This window comes from Grammomys surdaster, unplaced genomic scaffold, assembly GCF_004785775.1.
Source record: "Grammomys surdaster isolate TR1022 unplaced genomic scaffold, NIH_TR_1.0 126113, whole genome shotgun sequence".
NCBI classification, from domain to species: domain Eukaryota; kingdom Metazoa; phylum Chordata; class Mammalia; order Rodentia; family Muridae; genus Grammomys; species Grammomys surdaster.
Window position 1 is genome coordinate 2,116,917 of NW_021620921.1, and position 21,525 is coordinate 2,138,441.

Sequence of the window (21,525 nt, forward strand, 5' to 3'; positions counted from 1 at the left end):
TACTCTCTATATAGCCCCGGCCAGGCTTGTACTCTCTATATAGCCCCAGCCAGGCTTGTACTCTATATATAGCCCCGGCCAGGCTTGTACTCTCTATATAGCCAAGGATGACCTTAAGCTTCTCTCCCCCCTTCCTCTACCTTGCAAGTGCTAGAGTTATAGGCTACAGCACCTTCTAATACTGGAGATGGGATCTGTCCTGTGGCCATGCACAGATAGTACGCTGTTGGACTGAGTGTGTAGCAGTGTTAACATGACTTAGCAGAAACACAGCAGCAGTCCATTGAGTTCTTTTGTTACACTTCTGTGTCCTTGAGAATAGTTCCTTTACTTTGTTTGCTTGTACAACTTCCATATCAAACAGGTTTATATTCATGATTATATGACTCCCTTGTGGTCCCTTGCCTGGTTTCTTATTTTTGAGAGACTAAATCAGTGGTCTTATTGTTACAGTTTTTCAGCTGAGTTTCTGACATCTATAGCCCTGAAAAGCATTATATTTAGGTATCTTTTATACACTGTTGTCTTCAGTTCTAGCATTAAAAAGTCCGTATTATCTACTAATGTGTGAGATCCAAGATCTAAGTTAATACCTTTCATCTTAGTTTTCTCATATTGCTAGTAGCATCTTTTCTTCTCAGACAATATGTTGAACAGTTTGAAGATACTTTAATTTTCAGTATTCAGCTCCTATGCCACCCCTGCCATTCCAATTTACATTGCACTGAATGACTTTTCACCTTCTATTTTTCTGGACTGTTACCCTGATATTGATTGGCTTGTTCATTCTCAATATCACCATTTTTGTTGGAAGTGTAAGCATGACATTTTCTCCCCTTTGTATTGTCTTGAAATAGGCCATATAGTGAGAGTTCTCTGGGGAGTTTTCTTGATGCAAAGGTTTAGAAAAGTGGACAGAGTGTCCTCAGCATCCTTTGCATTTCAGTCTCTCAGACTCTGGTCACCAACTGACAGTTCTGGCCTCTTAGGAAAAGCTTTTCCTTCCCTTGCTTAAAAGTCACGGAAATGACTCTCAATTGATGTTTGGTTCCTTATTCCCTTTGAAGTATCTTTCCTGTTGATTCTTAGTGGGGGACGACTGATTCCCATCTAATAGTTATGATGCTTTGCAGGAAATACCAGAAGTAAAGCCCGAGTCTGCCCCATGTCTCACAACAGGCTTTGATCATTGTTGTTATCAGATGTGCACTGATGTTTGAGTCACGGGTAGGTAGGTACCAGTGACATCTCAGCTGTGTCAACATGTGTCTTAAAACCCATGTCAAAACTGCTGTGTTTTAATGTAAACTGAGTTCTAAATATGTCCCGACATTTCTCCGTCCTTTCTGCATCTGTCCTGTCTTGTCTCCTGTCCTCTCCTTTCTTCTCCTCTCCCACACTCCTACACTGTTTCCTTAATTGAAGAAAGAATGTACAAATATTATATAAAGATTTAGAGGAAAGATACCCAGAGCTCTTATTCTCCTAAACTACCACTTTCATTTTTCAAGTAATTCTGTCTTTGTCTGTGAATTAATGTGATTGAAATAAGAGGCAGTTTGTAAATTTTAACATTGACAGATAATTGCTATAGGACTAGTTAGGACTGGTTGAGTATAAGAAACCTGAGGCATCTTAAGTCTGGCTGCTTTGTCTGTGTGCACAAAACATTTATTCAAATTGCTTAAAGTGAGGGTGGGATACCAGAAAGTTATTGCTTGTTGGCCTTTGGGGTTACAATCTTTTAGGATGGAAGCAACTAAATAATACCTAGGATACTTTTTATGGTAGAGCACAGAGTGTGGGGTTTGACTGGGAAGGGTCATTCTTGTTTCTTTTCTGTCACTTCCTGGCTCTGGGATCAGGACAAACAGGCCTCCCTGTAATAGGCTTCAGTAAGAAAAATTGCTGAATCACAGGATGTCTTAAGAGCTGGGTTGAAACCATGTATCACATAGAGATATGGATAGCTACTTTTCTTTGTAACTTTTGACAAATTAAAAAAATTAAAAAAATGATTAAAAACATGTCCTTCCATATAAATCATGATGCTGTTACATATTACATGAGTTAAGTATGGGGGTTTTCTGAAGTAACCAGACTGCAATATGCTTAGCTAGGATGACTTGCTAGTCAGTGACAAGCCAATGCTAAAGTGTTTTCATTTTTGGTTGAATGCCCTTTTTGATGGTTCATACCATAGATAACCATTTAAAAAGTTGAGACCTGAAGCTGGAGAGATGGATCAGCGATTAAGAACACTGACTGCTCTTCCAGAGGTTATGAGTTCAATTCCCAGCAACCACATTCTGGCTCACAACCATCTGTAATGGGATTTGATGCCATCTTCTGGTGTGTCTGAAGAGAGTGACACATATATAAAATAAATAAATGAATCTTTAAAAAAAGTTGAAACCTTTACTCAACATTGAAACATGCTTTTGTGTGTACCAGAATTGATAGCAACATTATAAAGTAACTTCTTTCTGGACAAGATAAAAACAGTGTGTGGGGGGTGGGGGGAAGACAAAGTAATTTCCCTCTAAGAAAAGTAGCCAGTGATGCATTATTCCAATGGTTCTCAACCTGTGGGTCGCAACAAATGGGCTTGAATGACATTTTCACAGGGTTAGAATATCAGATATCCTGTATAAAGATATTTACATTATGATTCATAATAGTAGCAATTATAGTTACAAAGTAGCAACAAAAATAATTGTATGGTTGGGTCTACAACACAAGAAACTATATTAAAGGGTCACAGCATTAGGAAGATTGAAAACCACTGTTACAATGTTTTCTAATCTTTTTTTGGATGATATATAGATATTTTGATTTAATGTAAATATTTTCCCATGCGTGTCTTGTTACCTTTTTAATCCAAGTTTTGGAATACTCTTTTTAATAAAATAATATCTTGAGACAGATAAAAATAACATAGAAGAATGAAATTGTTCTGAGCTCTCCATGTACTGTAGATAAAAGGTTGCTATAAAGAAATAGAGATTAGCACAACCCGTTGCAAGAGTCTACTTCTTTCTGTTTGGAGAGGACCACCATGTACACAGCACCCTCAGGTATCCATGTAGAGTGATGGGGACAGCATAGTCTTTGGATTCAAGTCAAGCTGACTCCTCTGCTCCCACCATTTCACACACCATGTGGTGCTTGGCATCCATGTGACCCTTCTGAATCCTGGAATAAATAGTGCCTGCCAGTCAGGGCTCCTCTGGTTAATGAGACAACAAATACAGTCAGCATGCCTGTTGTCTGGACTTGTTAGGCACAGGAAAAACGATGGAAGAAACTTAAGATCTGGATTTATAAAATTTAAGCACACATTGTAGAGAAGAGCTTACAAGTATAATAAACCCAGACAACTCTTTAAATATTTATTTGTATATTTATTTTCTCTTCTACTTGCAAAAATATTACTGCCAAAGAGGGGCTAGAAAATGGTGAGACAGCAGTCCTGCCTTGAATATGTTCTTCCTCAGAATGCAGCAGGGCCCGGCCAATCACAATGCCCATTTAAATCAAGATGCCCTTCCCAAAGGCCCATGACCAGCCTGGGTTAGGCATTAGCTCACTGGAGACCTCCAAGGGACATATACAGTCCAAGGAAGTGTCCTGTGGCTTTTAATGAGATGTAGGTTTGAAGCAAATATTTTTAGTATACATTTGAATTTTTCAGAATGCAGATGGCTTCAGTGATCCCTATTGTGTTTGGTGGGGTTCAAAGTATGATTTTCTAAACATACCTTCAATGGCAAACATATTGAGTGAGGGACTAGTGATGTAGCAGTCTGGTAGAGTGCTTACTAAGTATGCATAGGCCCTGGGTTTGATCCCCAGAACTGACTGTGACGGTGTCTGTAAAATTGTCAGTTTTGAGGCAACTTTCTAATTGTTATTTCCAAATAAGACGGCAAAGCAAGAGGAATCCATTCAGGTCTAATCCTGAACCTGGAGGCTGTGAGATGGGAGCACGCTCTAAGGAGGAGCACTGGAATGGTGGTGTGCTAAGTGCTGTAGTAGATACACATGTGTTAGTAAGTAACAAGAAACGGGGTCTCTCCAAAGAGATGGCATTGTGCACATCTTTTAGAAGTTCAAGTCCTGGAGGGAATACGAGCTTTCCAGACCCAGAAGCTGCCTCTATGGTCAGAGTACATAGTTCAGTGCTATACAGGACAGGAAGGTAACAGTGTGGCTTGGGGGAGGGTATAAAGAGGTAAGTGGAGAGTGAGCTCAGAGCCGATGGGTTGAAACCATGTTTCACTTTTTAAAAAGATAGTGCTATTATCTCTATCTTAGAGAAAGCTTGAGAATGTAATATAATGAGTAAAAGCAGAAACAACAGGACCGATCCATATAAAATAATAATCTCCAAAGCACAGAATTCACTCAAACACTTCCTTGCTAAGTCCAGTCTTATATAGGAAAATGAGTGCGGTCTGTTCTAGTCCATGCAGTTGGCAGACTTTACTCTGCCACACACAGCAGAAATGGATCAGCAGAATAAATCACCTGCTTGGTGATGCAGCTAAACCCAGCTGAGCTGCACAACACTGATGCTCCCTGATGCTCTCACTCACTGATGCCCCCCAAGCTGCAGTTACCACAGACTGGTATACAGTTAGACTTTCAGAGGTTAAGTTCATAGAAATGGCAAAAGAATGCATATATTTACAAAGTAACTGTATACATGTTATATATTTTATATATATATATGTCGTTCTCTTTAGAAGAACAGTGGCAAGGTGCTCTAGCGGGCATCATGCAAGAAATCCTTAAGAAAACAGAAGCAAAAGGTATACTGTTCATGCATCACCTTCTCAGCCTTGTCGCCTGGGGTTTCTCATTAATTGGGGAACTTGAAAGCCAGGATTCTAGATGAAGCCTTACCACTATCTCCACATCTCCCTCATCTCAGACAGGGCCTCTTTCCTTGTCTAGTGTCCAATACTCAGTTTCCTGCTCTGTCACATGAAAGACTTTTCAACTAGGCTCCATAGATCCCACAAAGCCACTTCAAGGGCCCCTCTGAAGGATGAAGGGCAACATCCTGCCAGTTCAGCCTCTTCAAACAGCATCTTTGCTTTTATTTGTGTGGCAGTTGGCCTGTCACAAGACTTTTGAACAAAAGGATCCCAACACTTTAAAAGTCTGAAAGTCACCGACCCAGACATTTCCCAAGTTCCTCTACACTCAGAATGACTCTACATCTATAAAATGAAGGTGATGGCTCTTGCTTAGCTGGCTGAAGGGTCATCAAGGCATTCTGTGTGAACAGAGCCTCTGAAACATGGAAGACACCTAATGTGTTAGCCATTACTGCCCCCACTCTTCCCAACTGATCTCACTCAAATGAGTCTGGACATCCTTTGACTCTTGTACTTTGAATATGAAGTAACTAACTGAAAAATGAGTGTATGCTTTATGCCAGCAACAGCAAAAAAATGGCTTGGACCTTTGCCTTGTGAATATAAAAAATGTATTCTGTGGTGGCATGTGTGTGTGTGTGTGTGTGTGTGTGTGTGTGTGCATGTACCCATGCCAAAGCACACATTGGATGTCACAGGACTTAGTTCCATCTTTTCCCCATGAGGGTCCTGGGGATCAAACTCAAGTCCTCAGGCTTGGTAAAATTGCCTTTACCCACCAAACCATACCTTATTTGTATTTTTACCTTTTATATATTCTTTTTACACGATGAGGAGAATATATAAACACACGCACACACACAGATGAATTCTCCTCTATGTCATGTTTTTAAAATAATTCTGACCACGCATTTATGAAAGTTAACATATCTGTGTTTCAGGCTTGCCAGCTCCTGGGAAGGTGACATCAGTGTCCACCCTTTAACCCTGCCTTCTGCAACCTGTTTGGAGCTGCTGTTGATACTATCAAGGAACAATGTCTCCCTGCCTCTGTCCCTTCGTCAAATGAATTCCTTTCAGGTAAGAAGCAGCTCCTTAACAAAGATGTTTTTCAAGGAATCCTGTCATTCACTGGAGATAGTCCATGGCGAGCCAGTTTCAAATGACAATGATAGTCAGGAGCACAATGCTCTCTTCAGTGAGTGATCACATGAAGCCTTAGATGTCAGGTGTTATCTAGTACTGGCAGCCCCATAGCTCTACCTCCAGGTCTTGCTCTAACCTCTATCTTCTTGTCCTCAAGAGAAATGGTAAGAAGATCTGGCTAAGAGGCCTGACTGCCTCTTTCCTTCTCCCAGCTTTGCTCTACATCAGTGGTTCTCAACCTTTCTAATGCTGTGACACTTTCATACAGCTCCTCATGTTGTAGAGCCCTCTAAGCATGAAATAATTTCCTTGCTACTTCCATAACTGCAGTGTTGCTACTGTTGTGATTTATAATGTAAATATCTGGGATTCAGGATATTTGTATGCAACCCCCACAACCCACAGGCTGAGAACCACTGTTCTAGAGCAAAGCCATTGAGTCATTTTTAGTGGCTTTATTATAGTAAACTTGAAGCCAGATGCTGACTGGATGTTTACTAGGGATGGAGAATCTATGTTCTCAGCACCCTCTCCTCAGCCCCTCCCTCAGCCCTTCTCCCCTCCCTGGGTATTTATTTGTATAGTTCCCTGCTGCTCACACAGACTGAATGACATAGGGAGTACTCCTTTCCCAGCAGCCAATAAACTGGCACATGAGGTGGCAAACAGAAATTAAGAATGGGAATTAAGTAGTGGCTTGTGTCGTTACCCTAAAGCTACTGAGTAAAACTGAGTGCATCTCTCTGGCTTACAACAGAATAATACTCATAAGCTCCCAGACACTGGTGGGAGAGGCACATGCTGCCAGGAAATGAGTGCAGGTAGAGTTCCCCTGAAGTGTTGCTGATATATTCTAGGACAGTGTCAAGAGAGGTAGGTATGACTTACTGTTTTTCTGTCACTTGGCAAACGGGACATGGAAAATTCAGGAAATGGATCAAAAACAGCTGTTCCAGTGTAATTTAATCCATATTCTCTTGGAGATTTGTTATATCTGTTGTCTTTGTGAGTCACTTCCTTTGTCTGAACCTTGGGTGCCAACACAAAGTTCAGACTCTGGCTTCTGTATGACTATTTCTCTATTGTTAACCAACTTCAAGACTTTTAGAGGGACCTTAAAGCGCACTTTCTCCTTATGAAGGAGGGAAACTGAGAGCCAGAAGGCCTCTGGTTTGCTGGAGACCAAACTGAAGTTGCATCATCATGACACCCCCCGCCCCAACACACACACACACACATGCAAAACTTGCCTGAGTGCTGGCTGAAATATTGTGAGATAATGACTCACATGTGAGTGCATGACTGTAGGTAGAGGTGGATTCTATCTTCTATATCTTCCAGGGTGTCTACATACACTCTGTCATTTTACAATAATATAAAATGTTTTATTTGTATGCTACCTTGAACCAGATGTGATTTAAAATTCTGTAATCAATCCATGTAATGAGTAACACAAACACTTGATCACAACCACCTCTTTATGGAGAGAGGTCCAACTTAGGAGGCATTATTTCAGGGGAGCAACATTCATATTATATTCCCTTCTCTCCATCATGGACTATTTGAGATTTTTAATAAGAGGTGGTGGTCCCTACTTTTGGGATTTTATGGCATATTGGGGGAGATAGGACAGTCTTTCATGTATGATCTAAACTGAGAATAATTTTACGACAAAGCAACTTGAACAGAAATTTTAACAAGCCTAGAGGTACAAGAATAATCTAAATAGAGGCAGAAGGATTTGAGAGAAGGAACTGATATTTTTTTCTACCTTCGCCCTTTAAGGGTGGCATCTCGGCATCATAAAAACACAGATGCATGGAAGAGCATTCTTTTATCAGTGACATCAGTGTGCTCTCAGCATCCCTAATGACAGAGCTCCCAGATCTGTCAGAGCATTAGTGGCTGGGTCTCTCCCAGGGCCTCCCTACTTCTGATTTCCCTCTTTTGCTGAGTGATCGTCAGAAAACACGAGAAACTTTTCAGAGTCTTATGAACGTCTGCTGAAGTCCATCCCTGTCCTTATCCCAGGCAAGATATGTAATGTATTCTTACCAGGAGCATTCTGGGAATGACTCTTCCAGCAGGCCTCCACATAAAGCATCAGAGAAAATCGAGGAGGCTTCTGGCAGCACAGGAGAGACATATTCTTCATTTCATCTTTGTGACACCTACTTAGTCATTTCTGATCATTGGGAGAAGAGCTGCTAATTCTGCCTGCATTTGAGATGGTTTTAATTGGAAACTCACTTGGCCACATATCCTCTCTAAAAGTTCTTAGCAAGAGCTACGAAGTAGTAGAATGACTTGGTTATGATGCCTAAGCTTACCTTTCCAATTCTTTACTTCCCAGGCCGAGGCAGTGACTGTGAGCAGAGTTGAAGTCTCTTTCTGTATTATAACATCTCCTTTTTGGTGGAAATGTCACAATTCTAGCTTCCATGGCTCTGTGATAACTTGTAATTTCCCCCAGTGTGGTTATCTGCAAATAAAATGCAGATTTCATTGAGAATCACTGCCCCAAGAAGAGAATGGGTATAACCATTCTTTACTTAGAATTTTTCCCATGGCTTCCCTGTTGTGATAAAAGGAAAACCCCACTGCCTCTTTGTTCTGCCCTGTGAAGGTGAGCTGCACTGGACCCTGCTGTCCTTTTTTGCTTCACTCCTGTGCTCCCTGGCCACAGCATCAGTGTTCTGCTTGTCTTTTCTGATACTAGGAGAATACTCTGTGCCAGGTCTTTCTGCATGGCTGGTTCTTTCTGGCTTTTGGGTCTCAGATCAGGTGTTGCCTCCCACAAGAGCTTAGCCTGACTCCCTCTGTGAGTTCCCTTCTCCTCATCACTGTTATTTTTCAACCCTGCTGCCCTGTGTAATGGCTGCAGTCTTTTGTCCTCTTCCTCTAGTAAAATGTGTGCTGTGTGAGAGCAAGGGTTGTTATGGTTTGAATCTGAAACAGCCTCATAAGCTTGTGTCTTTAACTTTGGGTCTTCAGCCAGCTTGTGATGCTGTTTAGGAGGAGCTGGCTTAACCAAAATGGTCCACTAGGGGCAACAGTGGGCCAAGGGAAATCTTGCCCTATGGTTGCTGTTTCTATTGGGTATTTTGTCCTAGTGTTGAGGAAAGTAACTAATGTAGCACGAATGTGTGTTTTGTTTAGTATTATATCAGCAGAACATAGTCCCTGGATGTATAAGGCAGTTAAAAAGTACTGGATGGGTGAAAGGATGCACCAATAACATGCAGGTTGGCATGGCCATGCAATATAGAAATCAAGAAGGCTGAGCTGGAGGCATGCAGAGGAGGAGCAGACTATAACCAGAGCAGAAGCAGCATTCTGGTCCTGTTGGCTCCGAGCTGGATTTATCGTTAAATATAGGTTTGAGATTTGTCAACCAGGATGTGGTACCTCTTCATTGAAATGGAAAAATGTGAAGAGTTTACTTCTTAGAAGGAGCTAGCTTAGGGCCAGATTTGGTGGCTCACACCTTTAATCCCAAGCAGTCAGGGGGCAGAGACAGGCAGATCTCTGTAAATTTAAGGGTAGCCAGAGCTACATAGTGAGGCACAGTGTCAAAAACAAAACAAAAAACAAACAAACAACAACAACAACAACAACAAAAAACCAAAAGAAAGAAGCAGAAAAAAAGTGCTGCTAAGATTCAGATTAGCAGAGAGACGAGTTTATTGGGCTGAGCTCCTATAGGCACTGGAACCACATCCAGGGAAATGAGGACCAAAGCCAACTCTGGGTGCCAGAAACTGAGACAGAGTGATTTCTGAGGACTCCTGTAGATAAATGCCCACCTGCTGCTGCTATTATTGCTGCTAGCTATCTCACCTTGCATGTTCAGAGCTTGGGGGGTGGTGGTGTTTACAGCTGCATGGACCACTTCCATGCCCAGACTGATGGGCAGCCCTGACTCCCAGCCTGAAGTACCCCATGTGCTTTAGTGTGACCTGGCTAGTTGAAACCCGAGATTTCCACAAGAAAGAACAGTAAGAGTACTAAGAGGAACCAACATTGGGCACGAAATGCTGGTTTCCATAAGTGAATTGAGTTTTCTAGAATCCTAGCCTATGACAGCTGGTAGAACTTGTTATTCCAATGATATAATTGTAGCCAATAGGGGCAACATACTCAGGAAAGGCAGGTGATAGTGATTCTTTTCAGTTCCAGAGGATGGATCGCTCGTGCTCTCTCCCCCGAACCCCCGTTCTGTGTGTGTGTGTGTGTGTGTGTGTTCATATGAATGCATGTGATGCATCATACAAATGTACACAGAGGTGTCAATCTCAGGTGTTATTCCTTGGGAACTATCCAACTTGGTTTTGCCTTTTCTTAATTTTAAAAAACTGAAGGCTTGCTTGTTTATTTATTTATTTATTTGTTTATTTATTTATTTACTTGTGTGTCTGTGTGTGTGGGGGGGGGAATGTGCTACAGGTGGTACCCATGGTGGCCAGAAGAAAGCATCAACGCCCTGTAGCTGGAGTAATAGGTGGTTGTAATTCAGCTAATGTGAGTGCTGGAAACTGAATTAAAGTCCTCTGGAAGAGAAGCAAGAGCTCCTAACTGCTGAACCATCCCTAAATACCTAAAAACAAACAAACAACAACAACAACAACAACAACAAAACACTTGCTTCTTAAGATAGTGTCTCTCATTGGGCTGGAGCTCACCAAATGAGCTGATTGACCAGTGAGGCCAGAGGTCCTCCTGTATCCTCCCACGGTCGGAGATGGCAACAGCACACCACCATGCCCCAGCTTTTACCTTCAGGGTCTGCGGGTCAAACTCAGATCCCCACAATTATGCAGCAAGAACTTTACCAACTGAACTATCTCTCAAGAACAAGAGGAGTTTCCTATCCTTCATTCCATTAGGAAACAGGTTCCACAGGATGTTATTAGGTCTTATAAAAAGAATTCAGCATCAATTGTTTAATGTCTCCAGACACTGTTTCAGTGGTTTGCATTGATTAGCTCATTTCAGCTACAAAGCAACACTGTTTTGAGGGCATATTATTATTCCATCTTCATAAGGTGCAGGCTGAGCCAGAGAGATGAACTTGCCCAGCCTAGAGAGGTAGTCATGGAGGCACAGGAACCACCAAGCCTTGCTCTGCACCTCACCACTCTTAACTTGCCTCTGGTAAGTTTTAGTTGTACACATATATTTTTAAACATTCCCTGTGCTTCAGTGTGACCTGGCTAGCTAAGGATGTTAAGCACTATTATCTCGCAAAGGCTCTTGGCATCAGGGAGACATTTTACTAGAAGTATTTGTATGCTGTCTTTAAAGGTATTGATGGCGATGGCAGAGTAGCCTCTGTACACTTTCAGAGGCTTGTGCTCATCTGTGCAGTTGCTATTACTGACTGTCATGGAGATACCATTTGTCCCGTTATTGATTATGTAGCTTTCTTTCTGGTCAGGACTACTTTAGTCAAAATGGTACCTAGGAAAGAAACCTGCATATTGTGTTCCTTGGAATACACCAAGACTGACCAGAGGCCCAAAAGGTTCCTGAGGAACTCTGAAATGCCTACCTGGCCCTGCTCCCACTTTAGTTGGGTTTCGCCTTTCTTAAACTTTGTATCATAGTCATAGCCTGGCAAAAATTTGGATAAAAGATTGAATCACGGCCAAACTCTGCCTCCTTCCTGACTTGTCTTGACTGCTCTGAGAATAGTCAAGAGTGCTCTTCCTTGGAGGCTATACTTGCCTGAGAGACACAGGCTTAGCTCCTGATCCGAGGAAGCCATCTTTATTTTTTTTTTTCCTATGCCTAACTTCACCTCCACCCAGCAGCTCTTGACCATGCAGACTGTGTGAAAGGAGTTTCCAAGGCCATCAGGCCACATAACTGAAGCTAGTTTTTCTTCCCCAAGTGGATTTCTGCCTTTTATAATTTAGGATTTTTTCACGAACATTAGCCTTTGTTAAAACCTGCACATCAACTCTTGTTTTATGACATTCAGTGCTGGGGCATTCCTTTACTCCTTCCAAGCCTCCATATCCTCCTCCTTGCTCTCTTTCAGATTCAATTCATAGTTCTTTTTAGTTCATTAGTTGTTGTTTTGTTGGTGGTGGTGGTGGTGGTGGGTGGGGTGTGTGTGCCTGTATATGTGTGTTCATTCCTAAATGCATAAATGCAACCTGTTTGGGCTGTTACCTCCCTGTATATTTTCAGGGCTGGCCATTTGGTACTGGGTAACCAACTGGTGTGCTCTGCCCTGGGGAAGATTATTTATCCGCCTGTCAGCATTCCTTAATTGCCTGTAGTTGTAGCATTGAGGTCTCTATGGCTTTACCCCACCCACTTTACATGTCTTTACATGTCTGTTGCCCTTCCTCAGCTCATGTTTAGACAGCCATGTTGGTGAGACTTTATGGCTGTAGATTCTGACATTTCTGGGAGACACAATCACACACCAAACTCTCTGATCATCTGGCTCTTAAATTTTTTTCCACTCTTTTTTCTCCAATGTGCCCTGAGCCTTAGGTGTCGAAGTTGAATTGTAGATGTATACACTGGGACTGGGGTCCACCACTCTGCATTTTGATTGGCTATGGTTTTCTATAATAGTCTCTTTTGCAAAGAGAAGTTTCCTTGATGAAGTATGAAGGACTACACTTATCTTTGGGTATAAGGACAAATATTTATAGTTAGGGACTGTGTTAATTTAATCAAGTGGTGATTGTAAGTTCTTTTCCTAGATCTATGGCTTCAGTAGCCTGAGTAGTTGGATAGGTTTCCAGTACTGGGCATGATTTCCCTCTTGAGCAATTCTTAAGTCCAGATAGAAGGTTGCTGATTACTACCACGGTATGTGTTACCACCAATGTGTCCATGCCACTACTGTACCCTTAGGTATTGTGCTATGCTGGCTGTTGTTACAGCTCAGATCACAGCTGGGGAGGACCATTGGTTGTTTCTATCTTTGGAAGCTTACAGGGCACATTCTGGTACCAGGAAAGCCAGTCCTCAGAGAGGGGACTTTCCAGCTCAGGGGCCTCTGAGTCTTGTGTCTAAAGTACATAGTGTCTTCAGCAATAGGGACTTATCTTCAACCCCTTTGGAGGTGGGGAGAAGGGACAACCAAGGGCAATAGCAATAGCCTGTAATGTTTTGAGAATCTCTTGGACAACCCTGGCCAACAACTCATAAGAGCAGTTTTCATGCTTGCTGTTGAGAGTTTTGTTACATGATCTTTGGCTCTTGGAGAAACATTGTTATTCCTGATTACAAAATTCCATTTAAACTACTTACGTATATTTTATACAACAACTTTCATATATTATAGGTATTTTACTGCAGATAATTCCCTTTTGACTTTTTCATATACCTGTACTATTGTTTTATCCTTCTCACTTATACAATTTTCATAAAGGTGGCCATTACTGAACTCTTTCTCCTTGAAGTAAGTTTTTGAGGAATTGTTTTAGCAGTTTGAGTGTAAAAAGGATTTGAATCTTCCTTCCTTTTGTCCTATCATGTGTTCTGTGGTTTGGGGAATTTAGCAGGTGTTGAACAAAACACAGAGCTCTTGTCTGAATTGTCCCTTCCTCTGCCTCCTTATTAATGGACTCTTCAGCTGCTGTGCAGGCCTGGCAGAACATCTGAAGGTAGTAGGTGTACATCTAGCCACCTTATGCATTTGCCCACAACTGGCTGTCTTACCTCAGGTACTCCTACATCCTCCACTTCTTAAGACATGTCTTCCTCTAGACAGCAGCCAAGGCTGCAGACAAAGTTGGAATGCCATGGCTTGTAGCTTCGATCTAGGTCTGATGGAACTGGGGGTTGCTCTGCTTTCCTACTGAGGGAAGCACCACTGGAGTAGATATGGCTCACCAAGTTCATACCCATGGCTTTTGCTTTGTTGTTTCTTTGGAGTATGTGTGTGGTTCGTGCATTGAGTGTGCGTGTGTGTGTGTGTGTGTGTGTGTGTGTACACCAAATATCTTCTCTATTGTTCTTTGTTGAGTTTGGGTCTCTTGTTGAACCTGGAGCTCACCATTTCTGCTAGGCTGGCTAGCCAGTGAGCTTCCAGATCCATCTTTCTTCATCCTTTAATGCTGGGGTTATAGGCATATGGAGTAGTGCCCAGATTTTTACATGGGTGCTGGGGATTTGAACTCATGTCCTCATGCTTGCACAGCAGGTGCTCTCACTGAGTCATCTCCTCAGCCCCCACTGACTTGTTTTTAATAGGGTGGTTCTCAAAGAAATGCATATTTGGGATAAAAATGTAAATTCCTCCCCAACTCCATTAGCAAACAATGCTAATTTCCACCCTCAGCTTAAAAATCTTTAATCTGTTATTGCCTAGCCCACTAAATTCTACCTGGTCCTCACAGTATGGTGGGAAGTGGAGGCCTGAGAATGAAGTGGGGTAGATTCACCACCTTTGTTCTTTGGGAGCACTCACTGTGTTTGTTGAGAGCTATCTCTATGACATGGGGACAGGGAAGACTAGGAGAATGGGTGATGATGTGATTGCTACCTGTATGTCAGTGTACCCAGGAAGCTTGCTTAGCGTTCAGATTTCCCAGTGGAAGCTGGGAGATGGATTCAGTAACAGGAGCCCTAGTTAGCTACACACCAGCTGGGATCCAACATGTTTCTGATAGAGGTTTGTCAAAACCAAGTTACAAGGGACTACTTACATGATACTAGAATAGACTCTGCTATAGTAGGAAAGGAGAAGGGAAAAATTCATTATGTTGACAAACAAACACCCTGTCACTAGGTCACCCAGCTTATTTTTCTGCTTGTTTCTTATTAACCTGCACTTAACACAGTCTCTAACTGTCGGATCTTTGTCTTGAGGTTTATAGTTTTCCTTCCATATTTGTCGTTAACTCTTGTTCTCAAGTGTGTTCTAAGATGCGGGTGCTCGTTGCCATAGTTCCCCCTTTCTGCTTTCTGGTGTGACCACCCAGCAGAACCCCTTTCTTGCCTCTAGGCTTGGCCGCTCCCTTGGGGATGTATAGCCTGTGTCTCCTGCTCTCCTCACAGCAAAGCTGAGGTAACCGACATCCACTTGCACTGATGGAGGACTCTCAAGGTCTAATTGTAGCTCTGCCACCCACTGACTTGTGGCAGTGGTCCAATCAGGTGACCTCTTTGGGTCCCTGTCTCATTGTCTGTGGAGGGAAGAGGTTGGGGTGAATTCTATTTTAAAGTTCCTTTTAAAAGTAGAAGCACATGGAGTCATTTTGTCTGTTCTCAGATGTTTCTGAGTTATTCACCCAGGCTGCATGCTGTGACTCTCATCGTTATAAAGGGACTAGGTCTTACGTCTTCTAAACGTCTTGAAAGCATTTAAAGAAAAGTATAGATACAATTAGATTACACAGTTGTTTTGAGTGTGTGCATGTGTTTACATGTACAGAGTTCCAGCACATACTTTCAGAGAACAGAGCTGACACTATAAGACCATTCCCCAAGATGATGAGGTGAGGGTATTGTCTGGCCCTTGGTTCTTCCATGCTGTGAGACCCAGGGCACACAATGAAGTGGAAGTAGCAAAGAACCCTTCTTAAATGGATGGCCTATCAGAGCAAAGGCAGGGAGCCCTTGATTTCACTCCTTCTTCATGCTGTCTTCTTGTTGGCTTCTTCCACACTGGGTTTCATAGTTTTGACTCTAGATCCTGGGCCACATGGAAGTATATGTGACTTTCAAATTTCCTTGTAGTCTTTGTGTTTGTACTTTATTTATAAGAGTTGTTATTCCAAGGAAGTTTTCTTCATGTGAGTCTCTTTGCCTGGCTGGAGCTACTAATCTGAGGCCTCATTCCACCCCTACACTCGGCCAGCCATGCTCACCATTCAGCTCTCTGGGGATGGGCCTTACTTCCTTTAGAAAGGATGCTGAAGACATATTGCTGCTTTCAGAAACAACACAACTTTAATGTGAAGTCGAAGTCACTGACTGAGCTCACTTTGCTCATGGAAGGAGCCGCTATATTGTTCTCACCAGTTTTTCTGGCTAGGGGGGAAACAGGCTGGGAAGGACGCCAGCCTTCAAGGGAATGATTGATGGGAAGGTGAACCTGTTCTAAGCCTCAATCGAGAAACTCTCGTGAGCCCTTCTGGTGATGACTAATTGCTTCAGCAAAGCAAGCAGATTTAGAAAATACTCTGAGGACTGAGGCTGTAAGGTTTATGAGGAACAAGAACAAGTTATTATATTGTCCTCTTGTCCCTCGCTCCTATAGATCTTGTCCTGGTGCAGTGGAGGTGGGAGCTGGCTCTGGTCTTGGTTTGTCATTGCCCCATCTGGATCTTACGGGATTTTATCCTTCTAGCTCGAAATCCCACTGGTTCTGAGTTCCAGGAGTAGTATTCATGAAAGAATTGTGGCTTCCAGAGGCTTAGCCTTCACCTAGAGATCAACACCATGCTCCTTTGGAGGTTAAATGTCTGGAGTGACTGTCACAAAGGAGTGATGCTCTGTGGGCAGCCTGGAAGTTATCTCTGTAGCATCATCCAGGGTTTTCCTGCTGTTAGCACAATAGTTAGATTTCTAGAGTTTCAGCCAGTGTGACAGATCTGTAGGATACAAAGGGATGTCACTGTATGGTCAGAAGCTGTGATCACACAGCACAGATTAGACTGCAGCTGAGAGTCATTTCAGGAACTAGGAATTTTTTTTTGTCTCTCTGGAGCTTTAAGCAGTTTTTATTTTAAAAAATGCATTTATCTAGTCCTTGTGTTTCTGGCTCTCTTCGTTGCTTTTAAATGATTCCTTTTCTTTCTCATTTGACAAACTTGAAAGTCATTTGTGAAGGCAGTAAACACCTGAGACACTGTCTTTCTAAAGCATCAGCTGCTTTTAATCAGGTCCCCAAATATAGTAATGATCGTAGAAGAAATTAGACCATAGAAAACAGAAGATTTGATTATTGGGATTTTCTGATTACAATTACTGTGATTAACAAGATAGTTGGGCTTTTCTCTGCCACCATTGGGGAGTATAAGGGAGGACATATATGGTTTGGGTTATCAAATTATATCCTTCTTTCTCTTCTTATACATCTGTATAAGAATTTTTTTCTTTTAATTTAAAAGCTAGACTGAAATGAAAGCAATAACTTGCTGTTCTTAGACATAAAAGATCTTTTCTAGTGAAGATAGAATTGTTCAGCATCTTTACCTATGTCACCAGGATAAGACCTTATAATAGCAGTTCACAACCAATGGACAAAACCTCTTTGGAGATAGAACAACCCTTTCACAGGGGTTTCCTAAGACCATCAGAAAACACAGATGTTTACATTATGATTCATAACACTAGCAAAATTATATTCATGAAGTAGCAACAAAAATATTTTTATGGTTTGCGTGGGAAGGAGGGGGTGTCACCATAACATGAGGAGCTATATTAAAGGGCCACGCCACAACATTACGAAGGTCAGGAACCACTGCCTTGCAGTTTTTCACTTATCCAATAGGCACAGTGTGTGCTATTACTCCACAGCCCCATTCCTTCCACCCATTGATGGTGTCTGTCTCTTGAAAGCACAGTCATTGTTAGTTTTAAATATTTTGATATATATTTCATATATACCAGTCATCTGATGTCCTGTTTTGGGGTTCTGTTTTTGTTTTGTTTACGTCCCATATCCTTTAATGTTTTTATACTGAGAGTCTGTGAATGATAGACTCTTGGTCTTTGTATGTCTGCAAATGTCTCCATCTTGTTCAGCTCTAAATGATGGTTAACTAGCTTGTAGATCCTGTGCCTTCTTCAGTGTGAGGCCCCATCACAAATCTATCACAAGTTGCATTATGCCATCGAATTTTGTTGATATGACAGCTGCTGTAAGACTACTTGCTGTTCCTCTGATGATAAATCATCTCTCTATTCCTGCTGGCCTCTAGAATGTCATCTGCTGCTTTGTATAATAAAGTTTTAGTAATAGCTATGTGCAGGTTTACGCTGCTTCATTCTCTAAGACTAGTTCCTCTGACGACTTCAGTTTTTAAATTAGTTCTGAAAAGTTGTCAGTGATTACATCTTCCCATGATCAGTTTGTTCTCATTTTCTTTGTGTATTCCATTTGCATATAGTAAAGTCTTTTTCATTTATTCTTCTTGTTTACTGCTTTGTGCACACACAGATAGTTATATCTCAGGATAACTCCTTAGGACTGAACAATACAGTTCATATATTGTTTTCAATCCTACCAATAACTGTTGTCTCTAATAACCAGTCTAGGGACATTAAATATATTTGCTTTAAAATATTTGTGGCTTGCTCTGTTTTCTAATTATTTTGCCTGGTTAATTAGCCTTCTACTTGATGATTTGGGGGCTGACTTAAGATTGGGTTTCTCCATGTTTTGGAATTTTCAGGTTGCAGAACTTACCTTGTTTTAAGTTTGATTTCTCTGCCCTGTTCCTTCCATCAGTGTGGCCCAGATTTGTAGCCAGTTTATAACCCGCCTCTCCACTCTTCTAGCACAAAGTCCATAATCATGTATGTCTGTGATGATGCTATGTTTCTGGTAGATCATTCATTGAGCTATCAGGCATATTGACAAAAGCTTGATTCTGTATCTTTCCAGTTCTCTGAATGTAGAGGTTCCACCTAAGTCATAATTCCCAGAAACTGTCAGCAGGAGTTTCTAGACATCTTGTAAGAGAATCAGATAGTCTGGGGTCTGTCACTTTTACATGTCCCAGAGTCTGTCCTTGACCCAACTCCATGTCTTCATCTCTGCCCTACTTTACCTCTCTCATAATGTTGAATCCATGGCAGTGGTTAGCATTTTCAATGCAACTGTGACTTGGAATTCTCTCATGTTCCATTTCATCTGCCATCACCTTTATATGAAAAATCCAAGGCAGTGACATTAGTGTCATCTCTGGGTCTCTATGAGTCAACATTGACTTTCATGTATATGTGACAACCATCCTCCCTGTCTGTATAAGTATTTGGCAGAAGCCATTTAGGAAAGGCTAAGGGCATGCAGGTGACTTTTCTGTAGATGCCCCACCATTTTGTATGGCCCAAAATGGATGAGCTCTGAGGCAGGGTCCCAAGAGACTTCATCCCAGGATTGCTTCTTGCTACTGATATGCGTTTCCTATCACTATTACATAGTCTAATGATTCTTGGGCATTAGCCCAGCCTATTGGTCAGATTTTCTGAATATTTACATGAAGATGTACTTTTATATAGTAATGCTGTTAGTTGAATTGATAATTTCATAATTCCTAATATGGAATTCCTTAAGCCTTCTATAGTATGAATGCTACAAATAGATCTCTGTAAACCCTCATGCTAATTGCACTTGTAGAAGAAAGCAGGCTTGGAAACAAATTTACAATCAAGGAAAACATTCCTTCTAGGCTAGGAACAAGACTACTATCTGGTAACTAAAGGTCTTAAACTGGGAATAGACAATTTATTGTAGGCAAAAGGACAACAAATAAAGTATTGACTGGTTTATTTATACAAAACCTCAAAACTAATGAGACACAGGAAGATTATTTGTCTCTTGACAAAACCATGCTAACTTCTGCCATAAGAATTATTGTTTTAAACTTATAATGAACTCATGGAGCTTATGATTATCAACAGATAATCACTGTTTAGTTAGGTACTATCTTAATGGAAAGATGTGTAAACATTTCTGCTGTACCTCTTTGTTGATTTATGACATGAACTTTTGCCTTAAACTTACTATGAACTTATAGAATGTAAAGATGCTTAGAAAAAAACATGTTATCAATTATCCTAATAGAGTATAAGAACTAAGAGCCAAAACTAAATGCAAGTGTAGCTTTCTTCAGCTTCATCCAGAATAAGTGAATGTTTCTGTGTGGGTGAATTTTCTTTTAGTTCTTTCATTCCTTCTTTTTCTTCTTTTCTTTTCTCTATGGGTCATGAAGAGTTAATGAGTCCCAAACCTCTGTCTGGCCAGCAAGGGATCCTTGAGCCAGAGGGAAAAGATCCCTAGCAATTAAGCCTTTTTTCTTCTTAATTCCCTGCTGCTGCCAGCAGGAATTAATTACCAAAAGCCAACTTCTTTTGGCCTTAGAATAGTAAATAGTTATAAACAGAAGAATTGCCAAGGACAAAAAAGCTTTGACCTCAACTGATGACTCCATACCCCATTGCTGCTTTCCCCAGGAGATCCTACGATGCCATGGCTGACCCCTGGAAGGTACCTAAGCAAATGATAGAGACAACATGTAGCCACATTTAAGGTTAATGCAGATGATATCATATGATATGATTCTGTCTTCAGAGTAGGTATGTATGCAGTGGTAGAGGCGTGAGAAGTCACACACACGATCCACTAATTGTAACAGACAGGCTTCTCTAGTGGAATGTGGCATAATGGGAGAGATTATAAATGTGGAGGTACAGGGGTTACATAGGAAAGGAATATAGGCAGGAATTGAGGAAGGAAAAATGGGAGAGAGGGAAGTGTGTGTGTGTGTATGTAATTGTAAAAAAGTTAACCAAAACAAAAAACAAACTTTTCAAAAATCAGTAAACAAGTCTCCTATGTAGAGAAACATTAGGAATATTTAAAAATTTATAGTTATAAAATATCATACATTAGTGATTAAGCATGGCAAGCATGCCAATGAGTGTGGATGACTTAGTTTACCTACCAAAAGATGCATAACTCTGTTTGCAACATGAAATTTAAGTATTATATGCTCCGTGTGAGTGGTCTAACCAACAGTGATCCACTTGTACTACAAGTCAATGAGGGAACAGCCTATGGGTCAAACAAAGAAATGTCACAGCCATCCTTATATGAAATAATACAAAACTAACTCTGAAGCATTAAACATGGCGAAGAAGGAGGCACCTTTTAGTGTTAAAAGCCACGGTGTACCAACAATTAAAAGAGAAACCTCAGGAACTAAATATTTTACAGATTTGCTTACTGAACAACCAGGCAAAAGGTGACATATAAACTGAAGTACAGAATTGTTGGGTTTTTACATGGTGGCAGTGGGGATTTGTGAGAGGCTTTTTTATTTAGCTTATTGTCAGGTTTCATCTATGTTATCAATGGTTCATTCCTTAGTACCGAGTAAGTGTCCTATTGTATAGACGTACCACATTTTATTCATGCAGCCATTGTTTGATGGACATGTGGTTGTTCTGTGCTGAACAGCGCTGCACTGAATAATCATGTCAGCTTGTGAGACAAATTGGCTCCACATATGACATAAGCCCCAAATGGCCTAAAGATTCAAACAAGTACTGGAAAAGCATCACACTTAAATAATCTGTAGTTTACTAAGTGATATTGGACTAATTTTCTAATTTTGCTAATTGTCTTGTGGTTGTAGGAGATGTTAGTATTAGGGCAATGCAAGCGGGGAGCATGTGAGCACATACCACTACCTTCTAACTCTTCTCTGAGTCTGCAATTATTTCAGAATTAATGTTTTTTATTTTATTTATTTCATTTCATGTGTGTGAGTGTTTGCCTGAGTCTTATGTT

The 21,525-nt window shown here is 41.2% G+C and overlaps 1 protein-coding gene across 3 annotated transcripts in view; it reads left to right on the top strand.

The window, feature by feature from the left end:
• The window catches only part of Ube3d (ubiquitin protein ligase E3D), a 136,709-nt gene that overhangs the window by 69,408 nt on the left and 45,776 nt on the right, over window positions 1–21,525 (top strand). For all 3 annotated transcript variants that reach the window (XM_028756209.1, XM_028756210.1, XM_028756211.1), the window contains one exon: window positions 5,828–5,966. In XM_028756209.1, the coding sequence (XP_028612042.1) occupies window positions 5,828–5,966 (139 nt within the window). The remainder of the gene's footprint in view (window positions 1–5,827; window positions 5,967–21,525) is intronic.